This window comes from Arachis ipaensis, chromosome B5 (genome assembly GCF_059453495.1).
Source record: "Arachis ipaensis isolate K30076 ecotype BB chromosome B5, ASM5945349v1, whole genome shotgun sequence".
Lineage (NCBI taxonomy): Eukaryota > Viridiplantae > Streptophyta > Magnoliopsida > Fabales > Fabaceae > Arachis > Arachis ipaensis.
The window spans coordinates 145835186-145851250 of NC_142440.1; the positions used below are offsets into that span (position 1 = coordinate 145835186).

A 16065-nucleotide genomic window follows, 5' to 3' on the forward strand; every position below is an offset into this window, starting at 1 on the left:
AATTCTTTTTATTTAAGAGGTTAAGAAGGTTGTCTTTCTTTACTCTTTATCTGAGATAAGAACCACTTATATATTTATTTTAAAAAAGAGATCAGATCATCAGAATAAGCATTTAAGCATTGGTTTATTGACATAATTCCTTAATTAAAACGTTAACAAGGTCAACTTAGTTAATTATAATGATATCTTTAACTTTAGTCCCTCGATCGGAAAGCATAAACAAATAGTTCCAATTTTACTCACCAAAAACAAAAAAAAAAAAGTTCCAATTTTAATTTTTATTTAATAATTCTATAATAGGAGTGAATTTTTTTTAACAACTGTTGAATTATTTTTACCGTATAATTTTAGATTAAAAAATTTAAATTGCAAAATTAACTATTAATTAATATTTATTTATATAATTATCGAATTCGACTGTCTATGTCTCTATGCTCGTTAGTTGGGACCAGTGGCGGAACTTGAAACAAAATTTTGGGGGCTAGATAAAAAATAATTGTCAAAATGTTTTTGATATGGACCCATTTAAGATAAGCTCGTCTAATCTCATCTCTCTAGTTTGGGTGATATTGCCAAATTTAAAACCGTTTTTCAAGATCTCGTTTCAAAAAGTTAAGGTTAAAGTCATCATATGTAACTTTTTGAACTTTTGAAGGTTATATCTCACTTTCTTCGTGATTCATTAAAGTAGAAGAACTATCTACAGGTGTTAATATTGTAAAAGTTATATATTCTCCTTTTTAAATATTAGCCTTCCTCTTAAAAAATGTATCAATTCTTTGATTTTTTATTATTATTTTATATAAAAATTTGAATATATATCTTGTAAAATATGTAAAGAAGAAGTTAGAAAGACAAATATTAAAATTTATAATATTTATTGAATTTTTTTATCAATTTATACAAATACAATAATATTAATACTTATTGAATATTCTATTATTTTTTTATCATATAAAAAATTAAATTAAATAAATAGTAAAATATAAAATAATATTAAATTAAATAAATAAAAAATATCTAATTTTTTATATTTGAACTTAAAAATAGAGAGAGTGTTGTTTATTGAACTTATTAGATACTTTAAGTCATAGTAAAGTATTTAAGTCAATTGAACTATTTTTTATCTTTTGAAAAAGTACTACTAAATTTTTTATAAAAAATTTGGGGGGCCATGACTTCCCTTGTCTGAACTAAGCTCCGCCTCTGGTTGGGACCACTTTTTAGACCATGCTCTAAATAAATAATTTATATTAAAAAAAAATAATTGTTTCTTCACTTTCTTCGGTACCAAATTCCTTATCTTACTCTTCCATGCCTCAGCTTGCTCTTTTTTCCTTAATCACAATTGCGGTGGCCCACAAATTAAATTATATTAAATTAAATTGTAATGTAAATAGTACTACATGTACTATATGGTGGAATTTTCTTTTTCTTTTTCTTTTTCTTTTTCTTTTATGGTTAAGGAACAATATTCGAGAAAAGAGTAATTTGATCTCCGAATAATTAACTAGATTCTACGTAGTAATCAATCTGACTCAACAGGATAAACTTTAAAAATCATAGAATATAACTTTTCTTTTCTTTTTTTTTGCTTTTGTTTTGTTTGGAGTGTCTAGCTAGAACTAGAATAATTTCAGTTTGTTGATGTGACTCATTGTGCTGCGTCAACAATAATGTTTCCACGCTCACAAGTGTTGGATTTACATTACACCAAATCTTCGCACAGCAATAATAATATTAATAATAATACACTAATAATTCAAGAATCTCACAGTTCCTTTTTCTATCAGCTATCTTCATAATGATTTTCTATCTCCATTATTATTATGCATGCAAAATGAGGTTGGCATTGTAATCATTCGTATTATATGTATAATTGTCCAGGAAAATTCGTTACACGTCATTTTCTTTCTTGTTTAATTCAATGTATGTGTCAAGCTTAATTATATATGAGAGGTTGTAATTTCAAAAAATTATTTGAAAAGAAGTATATATATATATAGGTAAATTCTACTCTACTCTTCTTATAATAACATGTATATTACCCTCTCTGACATATCATTCTTTAATTGATTGCTATGTTAACTATGATTAAACTATTGATAATTAAATTATAGCCCAAAGTGAGTAATTATATAATTTACTAAAATATTAAAAATTCAGTCTTTGATTCTTCCCCAAATAAGCCTCCCACACAATGAACCCTAATACCCGAGGATAACCGCCTCATTGGGTGCCTCATTCTCTCCGTCTGTCGTGCCATCTCCGTGCTCGAAAGCATCGTCACGGCCGTCGTCACAAGTAGCGCCGCCTTCCTCACGGTATCCTTCCCTCTCATGAAATTGCGTTGCAGAATCTCTTATCCACTCTGCAATAACGACCAAGTGTGATGAACATGAATCAAATGGCTTCTTTAACTTGTTCATTGTCTTCATCCTTCTCAACAAAGCTTCCTCTTCATTCCTCAACACCTCTAAAAAGAACAAGAAGAAGAAGCAACCACGATTTTCTAAGAATGGTGACTCGTTCCTATCTCGATGACAGTTCAGCACTTCTCCGAGCAGCTCAATACACTGTATGCCTATGAAACTTGAATTCCCAGTTCTGCAACTTTCAAAGTTTGCAACTTTACAATTTACTATGTGTGATCAATGTATGGTTTTTCATGCATGCCAATTCAGAATTCACTAGCTTTGTTATCATAATCCCTAGTTTCATGTTTTACTTAGCAATGTTTGTCAAAAATCCTTTCTCTTTTTGCTGGATTGCTTTCTGTGAATTAGTTGATACAGTATTGCATTCTTGTTGTTGATGCCTAGTGTTGTAATCTATGCAGCTTTTTGTTTTCCAGATTTTAGGGTTACTAGGCTTATGTTGGGATTAAAACTCCTTTTTTATTTTAATGGCACCCCAAGAATCACATCGTTATAAGTATGCATATATAGATTTAATTTGTTAAGTATAATGAACCGTTTATAATGTATTTGAAAATTCATGCAGGAATTTATCTTCAAGAGGACTCACTGGACACATAGCAGTTTATATCTCCAAGCTTATTGAGTTAGAGTCCTTGTGAGTGACTCGAATGCAAATTCGTTGAATTTTTGTATGTTTTTTCCTATCCTCCACTTGGATTGTAGTGATTTGAGTTTGTTGTGTTAGGGATTTATCAAATAATAGCTTAATTGGGGAGATACCTGTTTTTCTGGTAGAAAATCTACCATTGCTTAGAGTCCTGTAAGTTTATTTCATACTCTCTGCATTAATATAAATTATTGATTTTGTTGTTACAAAAAAATAAAGAAGCATTTTCTTTTGTAGAAACTTGCAGAATAACAACCCACATGTCTAATTCCAAATGCACTTCTCCAAAAGTCAAGTGAAGGTGTACTATCACTTAGGTATGTATCTTACTCTTATTTAATTTGATACCCTGAATCAGCAATACCTGTTATTTACATAGTTACATGAATTTCTACAATTATGTAGTATCACATATCAATTTCAGCATACTAGAACGTCACGGGTATACTTTTCACATAAAATATTTTACATGTAGCGAATGTACTAAAATGTATTACCTTCCATGTAACTATTATTTTCTTGATTTCATTATTTCTCTTTTATCTTATACACATACATACAACTTTAAATCATGACACATGGAAACTTGAAAGTAAGAACCTTCATAGAGATTACAAACTAAATGTAGTTTTTTACTTTAACTTTATTCTTGTTACTGAATGATGCTAGGTTGGGGCAAAATCCAAATCTATGTGAATCTGGTCCTTGTGACCAACAGACAAAAGATAAAAGCAAGGAAAATAATCCAATTATTTATATATTAGCATCTGTTTCTGCATTTTTGATGCTCCTACTGGTAGTTCTTGCAGCAGTTATCATCATTTACATTAAAAAGAGAAAGCTAAAAGGTAGAAAAAACAATACTTCAAACTACAATTTACAGTCCTCTAAGTACAATTAACCATGACACACATTTTGACCTTAAAATTAGATGATGTCTACATTCATATGGAATCTGGTGATCCTTTGAAATCCAAGCGCCGACAATATTCATTCGATGAAGTTGTTTACATGACCAATAACTTTGAGAGAGTCCTCGGTAGAGGTGAATTTGGAACAGTTTACTATGGCATTATTGATGATATTCCAATAGCTGTCAAGATTCTTTTGCAATCATCAGCACAAGGATATCAGAAATTTCTTGCAGAGGTAAATTTGATAATAAAAATGTTGGTTATCTAATATTTCTTGAATCTCAATACAAAATATTCAATAAGTATAAAAACAAAGGTAAATTCTACTCTACCCTTCCTATAATAACATGTATATTACCCTCTATGACATGTCATCCTTTAATTGGTTGCTATGTTAACTATGGTTAAACTATTGGTAATTAAATTATAGCCCAAAGTGGGTAATTATATAATTTACTAAAATAGTAAAAATTCAATCTTTGATTCTTTCCCAAATTCAGATGACGTAAATGCTTTGATCTCATTGGTTTTTTTGAAGGACTTGCAAGTTGTCCACCAGCAAGTACGAGATTCTGGATATGGAGATTTATTGCCGATGAATCTTTAGCTATTGCTGCTTCAAGTATCCTTCCTCGTTGGAATTACTTTCGTTTTCTCAGATTCTTAGGTCCCCCCCCCCCACAAAAAAAAAAAAAAACACCAAAGAAAAGGGAAAAATCATATATGTTTTGTTAACTATGTTATTCTTTGTAAGCAAGAGTAAGAAACAGAGGTTGGTTCCTTGACTAGTCTTACTTGTTCATTCTTTTATCTTATTAGCTCAGGCAATCACTCTATCAACCTATATAGTTGCTCACAACAATGCATTGTTCGCTTTGCTGGTGTCAAATAATTTTGCTCAGATAAAAAATAATGCGTTTAAGCGACACAGCAGGGACAATGTATATGGTTTGGTTTACTTTGGTAAGTTATTGTGCCTACTAGAGTTTATTTTCCTTTGATTTCTGCTTATTTGGTATATTGATGATTAGTTCCTATGCTAAATAGAAAATTATGCAAACCCTTTTAGAATATGATGAATAGAAGTCACTTTTTAAGCAAAATGAAAGTTAGATATGGTATTGAAGTCCATGATTAGTGCATCCCTTTGATTTAAATTCTAATTTTGTTAGGACTTAATGGGTTGCATTGGTTAAACACTAATAACTATTTTATGTATGCGTTTTGATCTTTTAAGGAAATATGATATGAATATGATAAGGGTATTATGGGCAATTAGGAGGTACATTGTTAGTGAGTGAGAATTATAGGAATATGTATGCAAAATGATAATTGATATCATCAAGCATTCATTCATTGCTAAATTCAATGACATGAAAACCATTACATATTCTGAGTTCCTTGAAGACCTCTATAAACAGGTATTTTTATCTGATTTTATGTGCATTTCATCCATGCACTATTATTAGTTGTTTATTCTAATTAAAAAGGCATTAAACAGCTGGTTGTGCATGGTTAATTTGCATATGTTTCAAATCTCTCACGGGGTATCTTGAATTTGAGTGGCTTTATGAGCAATAATACATTGAAAATACCACAGCCTTCCATAATTCAATTTTTAAATTCCTTTTGTGATTATCTGTTGTAAACTTGTAATATATTTTCCTTTACTGCGATATCGAATCCAATATGGTTTTATATGCCTTTTGTATTCCTTTATAGCAATATGGTTCAATCTCTCTAAATAACTTGGTCATTTTTCTTCTCAATTGATTGTGTCCCTTTGATTTCTTTCATTATTGTTTCTTTGATTTATAGTTTAATTCCAGTAAGTTCAGTTTATAAGTGAACACTTTTACCATATTTCACCAAAAAACAAGAAAAGAAAAAGAGAACAAGAATACTTTTACCATATAGAAGGGTTTTTTTTAATATAAATAGGCATTTGCACATGGTGTATCCTGTTGGAAAGCAAGAATATGCTATTTAGTTGACACTTGAAAAAGCCAACTATTACTGCATAAAGAATGATGTATAATTATGCAACTTTAAATAAAATTTTAAATAAAATTCCAAGAGCTGCCGAAATTAGGAGAATTGTAATGTTTTAGTGACTTTCCAAGAAATGAATATGCAAAATTAGTTCTTTTTTTTTCCTTAAGAGATATATATTAGAGCTATGGGGTGCTGTAGGGCATGGCAATTTAAGGTTTCTGCATATTTCAGTGGCAAAATTAAATTATTGAAGGACAAGTCATGTGTGTCTGATCGAGCATGCTATTGGCTAGGTTTTCTTTCTTATTCAGAAAAATGTCAAAACCAAGCACCCTTAGTTGCTGTATGAATCAAAACTAATCACCCTCTGTAGGTGTATATCATTGACTTTGGTATTGCTAAGAAATACAGGGACATTTCTACACAGCAGCATATTCCTTACAGGTCTCCTTTTTTTACAATCATTCTTACTTTTTATTTATTTTATTTGATTTTATGTACCATGGTTAGAAGGTTCAACATGAAATTATTTTGGAACTCAACCCGGACTCTTCGTTACTTGTAGATGCACAAACTGGGATATCGGGACTAGGACTTGATGTTTTCACTTGATCAGTATAATCCGATTTAGCTGCTGAGGTTGGTGTTGTTCCACCACCAATGTTCCTATCTTTTTCCATCTTCTGTTGATTTTTCACACTATCATGTCTTTTGCGCTGATCACAAACCAAACATCACCTTCTATTACAAAAGCATAAAAATAACATAGTTTATAAATCCAAAACACAATATGCCAAATCAGCATACAACAAATATCTAGACATAGTTATAGTATGAGATACCTTAGTAAGGATGTCAAGATGGCTGCTGATATTCTTTTCTGTATCATCATCTACCGTCTCCTTTGGGATTCTACCAGGAAGATTAGGACAACTTTTGTTGTAGTGTCCTGTCACACCGCAGTTTGAGCACCTTCTCTGTTGCTTAAATTTTGAGTTTTTCTTGGGGGCTTCCTTACTCTTCACTACCAATAGGTCAACAACGTAGTCATCGTCTAAGTTACCATTGCGTGGATTTTCACCTCGCTTTTGGAGTTTTGTAATTGTGTTGACAACAACATTTATTGCTTCGACAAAATCACTTGAGTTCTTACATGCAACATCCATCAACCTAGAACACTCAGCACCCAACACACCCAAACGACACTTTAGTACCTTATCAGAATCACTTGGATCATCGACGTTTGACTTCATGAAGTCACTCTTGGCATTCTTCGTCCAACGCTTGCACACTAAGCGTTCTGGAATAACTTCAACATGTTGGTGCTTTAGGCAGGCGAATATGTGCATGCAGGGAATTCCGCTATTTTCGAACCACAGACACTCGCAACGAAGCATCCCCCCAACTCTGTCAAACTCAACGACATGATCAATATCTGGCAATCCAAAACTGTTACACTTGAAGTATAGTTTTCCACCATCCTGAATTACCAACTCTATATTCATTGCACAAGCACCCTCAATTTCCTTCCTGACCTCCCGGAACATGTTACGAGTGAAATTCTTTGCAGCAAAATCTTCAAGTGTCGGCAAAGAAGTCACAAGTACTGGATCGGTATATTTACTATTGAACTCTGCGACTCTTTCATTGTTCCTGTAATGGCTAACCACGGTCTCCATGTTATTGATAAATTCAAGAAGGATATCTTTCTTTCTCACATATGCTTTTATTAGAGAGTTAATCCCTTCACACTGGGATGTTATCCTGATTCGCCCAAAAAATTGGTCCCTCAAATATGCAAGAGCCCGTAGATTCCTCAACTCATAGGTTTGGATGACCCAAGAGTTGCTTGATAAGTTATACCTGGCCACCATGTCTTCCCACATGACCTGAAACTCTTCAACACTCACATTGGCATAAATCAATTTCTTGAAGTCATTTAGAAATCCACTGTTCTTAACCTTCTCGCATGCATTCCTATGTAAGTGCCATGCACATAGTCGATGTGTTGCATAAGGAAAGACCTGTTTAATTGCTTTTCTCATTGAAAGATCTCCGTCGGTGACAACTGCCGTAGGGTGTTTACTCCCCATTGCTTCCAAAAAAGTTTCCAAGAGCCACTTGTATGAACCAATATCCTCATTAACAAGAAGACCACAACCAAATACGACGGTCTGCCCATGATGATTGCTACCAGAAAATATCACAAGTGGTTTATTGTAGACATTTCTATTGTAAGTCGAATCAAATGTCAAGACATCCCCAAAGCACTTATAATCAATACGGCTAGTCCCATCAGCCCATAACAAATTTTCTAATCGATTCTCATTACTTAATGTGTACTTGCCAAAGAAATAAGAATCATACCCAGCTTTACCTCTCAGGTAGCTTATTGCAGCATTTGCATCACCACCCTTCACCTTTTCCTTCCTATGTTGAGTAATGAGGTTGTACATATCTTTTTGGTTGAATGACAAGTTCGCATATCCACCTTTTTGAGCAGCCAAGTATCCCAAGATGTGACAGGTCCTGATGCCTATGTCGTGCAAATTCTTTGCCTGAGCTTTATCCGAGACACTGAATGTGCGATACTCAGGCATCATGCTAACGTCGAGTGGAGCAACTAATTCATGAGAGTGCTCTTCGTAGAACGAAACAACCTTCCATTTCTGAATTTTTGTATCTAATATTGCACGAATTCTTGCCTGGCAACAACTTCGAGTTAGGGGTCGGTGGTCCCTGATTCTTTCGTCCTTTTCAACCTCTTCCTTTCTTGAGCCCACCCGATTGCAACCAATTTGGCGCATAATTACGGAACCATCGCTATCGCGTCTGACTTCATCCAACCTCACAGCGAAATCGTGTATCATTGCATAAGTCTTGTAGAATCAATAAACAGCTTCCTCATCTGTAAACTAAAGTTGCATGATATTTTCTCGTGACAGCTCTGCTATTCTCTTATCTTAAGGTCTATCTTCATCAGCCTCTGAATCGTCGTCTAAAAAGTCTAAATCGTCTCCTCTTAGGAACTCCTCATCGGAGTCTATTCCAAAAAAATCGCTATCCGACGGCTCCATCTCCCAAAAACGAACATACACCTACAATTTATAAAAAAACAAACACATCACCACACAATTAATATTTCACAGATATGTAGACTACAAAAATTACCACTAATTCACATAAAATACAGCAATACCTTTAAAGAACTAAAAAATTTTAATACAATCCATCCAATTGTATTTATTTTTATGTCCCTCATTTGGTTGACTAGATTCTTTGTATCTTAAAGACCTAAGCAGAACAACATATATTTGGATTATTTTTTTTAAAAAAAATGAGCATCAATGATTTCATCACTTTAGAATTTCATTTGTGATGGTCTGTACGAAGTAGAAATGACATTCTTACCAAAATTGAGGTGGCTGCGGTGGTTGGAGTGGCTGCGGGCTGCGGGCGACGGGGCTGGGTCAATGGGTGTGTAGAGCTTGACTTGCTTTTTTCTTTCAATTTCAGAGAGGAATGGGGCTGAGGTGCATTGAGTTTCTGTAAAATGATAAAAAAAAAATATAACTTTACTTTTTTAATGCTTATAGAAATTATATATTCATCCCTCTTATAAAAATATTTAATTATAAAATTGTCCTACTTTAGTTAAGATATTAACTCTTATTGGGTTAAATTAACTCAAATTAAAACTAAACATCCATAATAATTAGCATTAAATCATATCCAGATTCAACAAGTATAGCATTTAGTTCGGTCACTACAAGTAACTACATTATCCCATAATACATCACTAACCAATGATAAACTGTTATTTAGAATATCCAATAATTATGTGCATTTATTTCATCCAAGCCTATATAAATCAGACTTCAGTTCCCTCCTTTGTTCTTTCCTAGTATAAACAATTCGATCGAGTCCTCAATAAATCTATGTTCTACACCTTTCAAATAAGAGACAATAGAGTATCAATTTAAGACGCATCCATGTCCCAGGTTTTTCTCACCTTTCTTTATCTTTAATAGCATTTCTTTTCTCAGTAAGAGCATAAGTAAAACTACATTAAATACAATAAATCAGAGGAATAAAAAAGTCAAAATAATGTCATAGTCCGTACTCCATATAATATCCTCACTGCATGAATATAATAGGATGTCTAGTTAAAAATGTGTACTATAATATCTGTGCCCAAGATTCAGAAAAGAGTTCATATAGTTGCAATTTTCAAGATCTCATCCTCTAACATGCAAGATGATTATTAGGTATCCATAACATCAGCTAGTAACAAGAAGAGTATGGTATTCTTATGTCTAATACAGTTCAAACTCTTACCAAATCTTACTCTCTGCATTTCTGGAAAAAGTTTACTCTATATCAAGTAACGAATTCATATATACTGGATTAAACTGCAAAAATAAAAAAAACCACGTGCACAAGCACCATTCCTAAAGGACGTAATGTATACATTCTAACCTAATAAATGCATCCATGACCAATTATACGACTTAATCTCATGACCTTAAGGTCATACAAAGATAACTCAACCATTGCTCCAAGACTTCTCTTTTATCAAACTGCAAATAATTGAAGATAAATTTCAAACCAGCATAAAAGGGAGGATAGATATTTCAAAAATAAAATTCCAAAAAATGAGATACATAGAATTTCACAATTATAACTATTTTATTCAGAATAAAGAATATGTAACTACTTTATTGAGACAGAGAATTACCTTGTAAAAGGAATCAACCGAATGTATCAGTGAAATAGGAGCAACAAGTATACCAAATCAACTACTTAGATACTGCAAAAACAATTTAAAAAAAAAGATAAAAATAGTTTAGTATGAACATTAGCAAATGAAAACTTTAATTTTGAATAACAAAATGCAACAAAAGGCACAATTATCAAAAATTAAAATGTTCCCTTTATTTTAACTTCAACTATCAAAGAGAGGTTGAACTCAATTTAAATACAAAACTGTGACAGTGAGACGAACATTACATCTTAGGCATCACAAGAGAAAATCAATATCAATGGCACGCTATTATTATCTTTACAGTATGCTTATTAGTCAAATAAAAAATACCGCATCTTAAGCATGTAACTGATATTTTGTTATTAATTAGTAGGACATGATAATATGATTTTTACTACTAATAATAATAATAATTGTGAGTGGTTGTGGCACTGACTCGTATATATAGATGGCAAGGTTTTCTATGCAGCTTTCAAGAAGAGTTCCATTATATGGACTTGTCAAAATAATTTAAAACTGACTATCTCTATTTTTTTTATTCACAATTTAACCTTCTATATTTTTTTTATTCTATAAAGGAATTTAGCACCTAATTTTTCTTAATCTATTCCCACAAATCAAATCTGCAACACCGAATTCTACCTCACAGGTCACGGAAAATTCATCTGTTGGTATAAGAATAGTAAGAAAAACCATTTTTACCCGTCTAAAATATGATATGTCTAGAGGAGGAAAAAGGAAAAAAAAAACATAATTTATAAAAATTGAAAGCTTTAAATTCCTAAAGATTAGATTTGCTTCAAATTTTCTCATAAGATTTTAATTGGGAACTGAGGAAGGTCCAAGTTAATGAAGTATGAAGCATTCTCTGTTTCAAATGAACTTGGAATCGCTAAATATAATTTCATCTTTCAACAAGCCAAATATCAAATTGGGAAAATTCAATAACACTAACAAATTACTAAGCTCAATTATATGCTATCAAATTGTTACCTTTGCATAGAAGTACAGCTGCAACTACGAACGCCAATAGCAGCAGCAGCAACACCAATGCGAATAGCAGGGGCACAACTGCGATTAACACCAGCAATCAACCAATATGTGTGATCAATTTTAGGAGTTGTCTACAGACAAAGCAAGCACCAATAATTAATATTCGAAACTACTCATTATCTAACATAATTGTTATGTCTTTTGATAAGCTATAATTGAAAATTAGTTTAAAATTTTATCATATAAGACCTATATGGCTATATTAATTAGTATAGTCCATAAAATCACATAATATTATCATGTGTTATTTTCATCTTATATGGATATGACAAAACGTAAGCATTGAAATGGAAGCCCATAAAGTTAATTTAAGCCACTAAATCAATTTTATAACTCTTATAAATTTCAACTGCAATTGGCTATATATTGAATTTGCAGTGTATTAATGGTGAAGCTAAGTGACACAATCTGAAGCAAGAAGTTGCTGGAAGAAAATCCATATGTTAAAAGAGTTTTGGTAGTTTAGCATCATATTCATATAAATAGATTATGCCATTTGTGATTGAAACTGTTTTCTATTTCTCTTGAATGATGTTCAAGGATTTTCCAATGTCATTGTGTCTTAATTAAGTGATAGCAACAAAAAAATATAAGTTGACTACAATTAAAATGCTAGCAATTTTGGATCTCCTCATTTAGTCAATTAATTAATCAAAATGAGAAAAGAGCAAAGTAGTATATTGGTGATGGTAGTGTGAGAAGTGAGAAGACAAGCGAGTTGGGTAAGAAAAGTAGTGAATATATTTTATGTTTCCTATGGGAAGGAATAACCAACTCTGGTCCAAATTGTTCAGCCACAATAATTGATTCAGCAAGAACTGGCAACAGCTATGGCAAGATACCCAAATTAAATTAACTAAACTATTTTATGCTTGTAATTAATTAATGTCTCTACTTGTATGCAGAAAGAGATTGAAAATTACAAAAATTGCTACATCAAAACTAATGAAATTAAAAATAAATTTGGAAACAAAATTTCATAGTATTGTGATACAAAATAACTAGACCAGAACATAGTAGGATTCAAACCAAACAAAGTTATTTTGAAACAGGAAACCAAGTCGTGCATGAAACTAATCAATACTGCTATATACAATGCTTTCAAATGCTTTGATTTCAAATAGATTGAACAAACTAAATTATCAAGACCCTCCAACCACTCTTGTCAACTTTAATTAGCCAAATACCAGTGAAATGGACACAAAGAAATAAGAAAATAAAAGCCATATATGTTTGAGTATATTCTACTAAGTTTCTTTTAAAACTATGCCCAATTATTACAGCACTATTATCCATTACTAATCACATTATAAAAATTCCAATAGTATATATATACTTCATGTATTAATTATAACCTGTTCTAGTATTATTAATAGTTATAGTATGAGTCAAGTTACGTCCTTATATGTTAATAAAGTTGCAAAGAAAAACTAGTGCCGTAATTTTAAAGTTGAGTGTTAAAATGGTTTAAATAATTGTAAAAGATTTAATATATCCATGGATCAGACCATGTCCTCAAGAATTTGGGCCAGGCAGCTGGTTCTCCTCAGTTTCCTCCCTTTCATTTGGATTATATGTATTATGCAACTTTTGAAGAAGTATACATTACCAGCAATATATTCTATAGCTATTTGTTTAAATTTGAAACTAGCTAATAATTAATCAGCTATTCAAAGTGCACAGGTTTTATTTCTTCTAATCATTATTGTTGTACAAATGTAATCTTAAAAAAAAAATCAACCATATAGGTAGAGCTTACTTTTTCTTGTCCAATGTAGGGATGTCTACCCTTGTATATTTGGCAATGATAACCTGCAACATATAATGCATCAAAAGTCAGAAGGAAAAAAAACACAACTGAACTAAAAGATAAACCAGTAGTCATTACTAAGAAAAAGTCAGAAATTCATAAAACGGTAACCATAAGAAACAATTTTCAACCAATAGTGGTAACTGATTTTGTGTTAGTATCAATAATGTGAAAATAAAAGCCAAATGTGAAAAAGTGAAATGACAAAATTTGAAGAAATATTGTTAAGGAACTCGATCTGGAAAATTGATTATGATGCTTGTAGATTCCTTTTTCCATTCCTTTTTCAACAATCAAAAGCCAAAAAAGAAATCAGTAATGCACTATGATAATAATAATAATGATGTGCCCATACATGCAAATAGAAGACACAAAAATTGGAATATCAATTACCCACTGAAATGGAATTAAAAATTACAGAAACACAATTAAACTTAAATTTAGAGCAAGAAATTCATGATATTGTCATACGAAGCACTAATCAGAAAGGGGATAAATAGTTTATAAACCCTAATTAGTTCATATACATACCTTTTTTATGGAAGAACAGCTGCAACTAAGAACGCGAACATCAGCAGCAATGGAACACGAACATCAGTAGCAACACAAACACAAACACGAAGATAAGTCACAACATTAGAAATTTCAGAATCAGTAATCACAAGAATGAACAGCGCAAAACTCAGCCTAGAATACACAAATTTATTAAGTATCAAGTTGTTGAAACTTTGAAACTATAAGCCAAGGCAAAAAACAATTACAAAACAAAGCAGAACTTTTAGCTCCTTTTTGAGTTCATGAGAATCATTAAGTATGTAACATGTTTGACAGTACTTGTGCATATTAAAATTCTCCACTCCTTTCTAGAGTCAATAGATCAAAAAATTATGAGAAAAAAAATTGGACATCATATCAAAGTGGAACTGAATTTATTTAATTAAGAGTTTGTATTTACTTATAACTCCAAAACACATATCAAAAAAGGTAGAAGCCTCTTGTTCTACCTCTAGATTACTGTTTCTATTGCATTCAAATTGCTATAATTGAAGAAAATTATGAGTAAATGCAGTTGAACATTGAAGTAATGCCATGATAGTGACTTCAGCAAAATTTTACAAAGTGATTTGAAAATTGTATAGTCAAAGAAAGTTTGAAATGAAAATTTCTCAAATCCAAGGGACACACTGCCATATAAATGAAAAGGGAAATGTTCATTAAATACCAAGAAGGATCACTCTTTCAAAATGGAGAAAAGGAGAAGACCAACCTGAAGCACGAACAGAGCGAACAGAGATGTCAGCGGTGAGGGAAGGTTCCGGCTAACGGATGAAGACAGAACGAACAGAGATGTCAGGTGGCGAGGGAAGCACGAAGAAGTTCTTGACGGTGACCGTTACAGTGACGGTGACGGAGGCACGGTGAACACAGAGAGAGCGCTCTCGAACAGAGGAGAGGACTTCAAGCTCCTGCAACGGCGCTGATCTTCCACACGCGATGCCTGTACATGCGACGAAGCTGCGGGGTTGAGATGGCTGCGGTGGTTGGTGTGGCTGCTGGCTGCGGGCTGCGGGCGGCGGGGCTGGGTCAATGGGTGGGTACAGGTTGAGTTATTTTTCTTTCAATTTCAAAGAGGAATGTGGCAAAGGGGCATTGAACTTCTAAGAAATATAACTTTACTTTTTAATGTTTACAGAAATTATATTTTCACCCTTCTTACAAAAATATTTAATTACAAAGTTGTCCTACTTTAGTTAAGATATTAACTCTTGTTGAGTTAAATTAACTCAAACTAAAACTAAACATCCAATTAAAATATGCCATGTCACGGGGGGTAATTAACTCACACACACACACACACACACACACACACACACACACACACACACACACACACACATATATATATATAGGTGATCCGTCACCTTATAACTCGGTCTTTTATTGTGCATTATGAGTTATAACTCGACCTTAATTATCATTCATTCTGTAACCGACACCTTCATTACCGACTTAATGACCATTATTCTGATTTAATGATCAACGGTCATACCATTAACTCTATTCATCAACTCTATGCCTATAAAAGGTACTAATCTCTATATACACTAGACATTCTAGAGACATTCTAGATATATTCTATATTCATAGAATTATTATAATATACAACACATGATGACTTCTATTTCATGTTTTACATTCTATATTCATAGAATTATTCTTATACCTCTTAAACACTTACTGACTTGAGCGTCGGAGTGTCTTTTGCAGGTACCCACCCCCTTGTTCTCTCCTTGCCGACGTATAACTCATCCCGACAAAAAGCTTGAAGACATTCGTCGACGGACGAGCTATACACCAGTCAATCTCAACAAAAACAATAGGTATAGATATGTTATCATCTCCTTAAAATTAAATATATATAATTCTTCGATCTTTACCTG

At 32.4% G+C, this 16065-nt stretch overlaps 1 protein-coding gene across 1 annotated transcript; it reads right to left on the bottom strand.

Moving 5' to 3' along the window:
* Window positions 1-6511: 6511 nt before the first annotated feature.
* On the bottom strand, window positions 6512-15278 carry LOC107641230 (protein FAR1-RELATED SEQUENCE 5-like). Its single transcript, XM_016344729.2, has 8 exons — window positions 14949-15278; window positions 14156-14180; window positions 13574-13626; window positions 11755-11885; window positions 10735-10806; window positions 9408-9542; window positions 6839-9094; window positions 6512-6712 (listed from the first exon to the last, which is right to left on the bottom strand). Exons 7-8 carry the CDS (start codon window positions 8864-8866, stop codon window positions 6512-6514), a joined length of 2229 nt encoding a protein of 742 aa, XP_016200215.1. The 5' UTR covers window positions 8867-9094; window positions 9408-9542; window positions 10735-10806; window positions 11755-11885; window positions 13574-13626; window positions 14156-14180; window positions 14949-15278.
* Between the last annotated feature and the right edge of the window lie 787 nt (window positions 15279-16065).